The sequence below is a fragment of the Cibotium barometz genome, chromosome 18 (assembly GCF_041138505.1).
Source record: "Cibotium barometz isolate CiBa-2024 chromosome 18, ASM4113850v1, whole genome shotgun sequence".
Lineage (NCBI taxonomy): Eukaryota > Viridiplantae > Streptophyta > Polypodiopsida > Cyatheales > Cibotiaceae > Cibotium > Cibotium barometz.
Window position 1 is genome coordinate 11793196 of NC_141063.1, and position 4364 is coordinate 11797559.

At 33.3% G+C, this 4364-nt stretch overlaps 1 protein-coding gene across 1 annotated transcript; it reads left to right on the forward strand.

Moving 5' to 3' along the window:
* The first annotated feature begins 3246 nt into the window (after positions 1-3246).
* LOC147628937 (uncharacterized) lies at positions 3247-4072 on the forward strand. The gene is made up of 2 exons (XM_086812938.1): positions 3247-3489; positions 3860-4072. The coding sequence occupies exons 1-2, from the start codon at positions 3378-3380 to the stop codon at positions 3964-3966; spliced, it is 219 nt and encodes a 72-aa protein (XP_086669064.1). The 5' UTR covers positions 3247-3377; the 3' UTR covers positions 3967-4072.
* The last annotated feature ends 292 nt before the right edge of the window (positions 4073-4364 follow it).

The window sequence follows — 4364 nt, forward strand, 5'->3', positions numbered from 1 at the left end:
CAATGGCTTACTACAATTTGCTATGTCATGGCCTAGAGAGCCTATTGGGGAGGAGTGGCGTGGAGGATTAGAGAGGAGCTTCACATTTACGGCTTGCTTTGTTGAGTTGTTTTGCCACCAAAATGATATTTGCTATGGTTTTTTATATGGATTTCTATGTTTCTGTTTGCTATGGTTTTGGTTACGAATTCCCAAGTTTTTTGGTTCATCAAATGGAAAACATGGTTCGTTCCAAAAGCATAGGAGACTTTGATAAAAAATTTAAGAAACCTCACACTTGCAAGGATCATAGTTACAATATTTGTGTTGTTTATTCCCTCTAACTCCAACTCTCAGTCAAGAGTGATACGGTCCACTCTTAATCTACTTCTCTATAGGAGGCATTCTTCCATGCCCCACTCGATTTTCTAGTTCGCTCAAAAAAAGTCTCTCAAAGTATGATAGAACTCATACCTAAAATGTATAACCCATTGTCCCCATGTAATACGCCCGTATGCGATTACCAAAAATATTATTCTAATGTTATTTGCACATAAACGAATACTCATATATCATATAATTCTTGAGCAAGAGAAGGAACACTCATAAACAAATACTCGTTATGCCATATTATTGTAATGATATTTGCATATAAATGAATACTTGTACAACATATAATGTAACTTAATTCTTGAGAGGGAGGAGGAGGAAGGAGCCATCACATTTTCTTAATGGAGAGATGAGAAGAATATGTTCCAAAAGTGGCATTCAAAAGACGACAACATTCAAAAGATAGATTTTTAGAAAAGCCCTTCAAAATTTGATGCCATGGTCTCGCTTTTTTTCCCCAAAGCGCTATTATTTGTGTTGCTTTGAATGTTACTATGTCATGAAATAGCAACAAAATGTACAGCAAAAATAAAGTTTTTCTAGATTCATTAATTTGGTTGCTAGATTTTTTTTCTAGCCCATCAATCTCTTGTAGTGTTTGTGTACTACTTATGTCAAGTATCATACATATATTAGTTGATATATGCTTGAAATTATCAATAGTCGAGATCTTGTTACCGAATAAGATTCAGGCTTGCTTTAAGCCTATGATGGAATGTTTTAAAAATATGTATTCTAGAATGTGGCCTAGTCTTTATCAAAGGAGTTTACAATTAAAGGCATTTTAATATTTATATGTATGCATGTATAAACTTCATTTTAATATTTATATGTATGCATGTATAAACTTCATTTTAGAGGCATTTCAATATTTGTATGTATGCATGTATAAACTTCATTTTAGAGGCATTTCAATATTTGTATGCATGCATGCATAAACTTCATTTTATATAAAGAATTATAGAAAAAGCACACCTTTTTCTTAGAGAACTGTAGCGCCCATTTATTGAGTATAATTTTTAAACTTCAAATATATTTTAACATATTTTTAGTTTTTTAGTTTAAATTTCAAAGCTTTCCTTTTCTAACATTGATTCTATAACTTTAAATTTAGAATATTTGATTTTGTGCTTTTAATATTTAAACATTTTTACATTTAGATATTATAATCTTTTAATGGTTTTATTTTGCTTTTCTTTTGTCAAATCTTAAACTTTCAAACCACTTTGACCTAAAAGATGTATGTAGTATTTGTTTAAATGGTACTTGTTTCAAAGGCTCATAAAATCTAAACTTCAATAGACAAATTTTTATTTTGAAATCGTAAATATTTTAGCATTTATCTATCCTATAGCACACCAAGTAGTCATGTAACCATAAATCTTTTGGAATTTATCTATCCTACAACATGCCAAGTAGAGTTATGTAATCTACACTTCTCAATAAAGTCTATAATTTGTTAATACACCGTGAAACTTTTAGCATTTACCTGAACCAAGTAGAGTCATGTATTCATACTATTTTAAAAATTTTAGAAAATGTTAATAAGTATGTTAGAAATTAGAAACAAAAATGAAAATATGTACTTGAGATCCTAGTAGAATCATGCTTGAGACTATTTTTACCTTAGAACAATCAAAAAGATCACATCATTCGCAATTTCACAATAGGATTCAATAGTTGGTGGTTCACAGTGTGCTCTCATTAAAATTTTTTATATGAGTGTTGTTCTATATGCTAGTATATGTTGTACTTGTATATATTTTTGGAACCTTTTTTAAATTGAGATGAATGGGGATGAATTTATCATTCAATAGTTGATGTTCCATATTATGCTCATTGAAAGCTTTTATATAGTGTTGTACTAGTATTATTTTTGGAAGGCTTTTTAAATTGAGATAAATGGGTTTAATTCTTATGAATGGGCTTATTTTTATTTAGTTGAGATGAATCGGCTAATTTTTATAAATAGGCCTAGTTTTTTCATTTGAATGGTCTAATTTTTATGTCAATTATGGGCAAAAGTTATTGATTCAATATTACATGTACTAAGAAATGTGAATCGTAATGCATTGAAAATGATGTGCAAGTGGTAATAAACTTTGAAATAGCATAGCTAATATAGTAGACAATGTGGTGATAAAAGGAAGTTAAAAAAAATCAAAGATTATGCTTTACAAATATGCATATAGTATCTAGCACATGTTGATAAAAGGTTATGCTTTACAAATATGCATATAGCATCTAGCATATGTTGCTACAAGGAAAAACATTGGCAATTGCTTTAGAAAACCTTAAAGTTATAATATTTTCTCTTTTGTGGTTACTTTCATAAAGAACTCAATTTAAATTCCTACTTAGATATTCCTTTTTAGAAATGCCATTATGTGAAAGGAAAGGCTTGAAGTGCTCAATGCTCTATGAATGTATGGAGAGAATAAAGTAAAATACTGAGTACTATTAAGAAGAGCTTTTTGCATGGAGCTAGAATTGCTTGTTGGAGTTTTTCGGTAAATATTTAAAGAAAGATGTTTCAAGAAGTGTGGTAGTAATTGGGATTGTACAACTGTCCAAGAGACATGGAGTAGCAGGTGATAAATAAACTCAAGGACACAAGGAATGAGTGAAGTGTCCGAGGAAATTATTTTAAAGGAGGCATGGTTATAATGGATGTGAAAATGCACAAATAAGGTAGATTACGAGCACGAAGAAGGCTTTTCTAGACAAGTAAGGTAGATTATTGGCAAGAAGAAGCCTTTCCTAGAAGGAAGGAAGATCATTAAAGGATTATATAGGATGGGGGTGGGGAAGTGACGATGGATTAGTAAAGAATTGCGTAATAGATTCTCTTGGGAGGGGTTTATAGACCAAACCAAAGCTCTCTCTTCTTATAGCCTTGTTTGTTTGTTGGTTGGTTGGGTTCACCACTCTCTCTAGTTGTTGTCGTTCTTCTTCTTCTTCTTCTTCTTCTTCTTCTTCTTCTTCTCACTAATATCACTAGCACCGCTATGAGGCAGAGAGACACGCTCACTCTCATCAGTGCCGAAGGCCTTGAGTTTGTCATCGACAAGGCGGCAGCCATGGCGTCCCCTACCCTTAGAGAGCTCATCACTTTGTCTGGTAAGCATTCTGATGCAATTCAATGGAATTCCCATGCACAGAGATCTAGCGTTTCCATGCACAGAGATCACTTTGTCTGGTATGCATTCTGATGCAATTCAATGGAATTCCCATGCACAGAGATCTAGCGTTTCCATTATATTTTCCTTGATCTGGATCAATCTCTAGGTTTTAAGCTATGCCAGGGAATTGATGATGATATAGGCCTTTAATTTGTTGAGAGCTAGTGTTATATAGGTGTTTAATCTATACATGGTATGAGCCTTGCGCCTTGAAATATTGGCTTTGCAAGATTCGGAAGAAAATCCATCCTAGAACCTTCGTTTTTCTTAATCCTTTCTGAATTACTGATGATTATTACTATTATCAGGAAGCTTGAAGGAAGATGACATGGTTGATGAAGTGATATTTCCCGAAATCAGCGGCCCAGCCCTCGAAAAGCTCTGTCAATGTTTGTACACGTACTGCTTGAAGTAGCCCAAACTGAGCGATATATTATGTAATTAGGGATTATTAACAGTACGCTTTGCTCCACTCAAATGAGCTCTCGAGCATCTTAATAAATCAAGGGATTAAATGATTACTGGTAACGCTCGATCAAACGACAATTCAAGAGAGACCATGAGCACCTCGCACGTTGCATGCTCTGAAGGTGAATGCATTTTTTTCGTGCATATAGAGAGAGAGAGAGAGAGAGAGAGAGAGAGAGAGAGAGAGTTTTTTTTCGTGCATATATATATATAGAGAGAGAGAGAGAGAGAGAGTGTGTGTTTTTTCGTCCATATATAGAGAGTGTGTGCATATAGAGAGAGAGAGAGAGAGTGTGTGTGTTTTTTTTCGTGCATATATATAGAGAGAGAGAGAGAGTGTGTGTG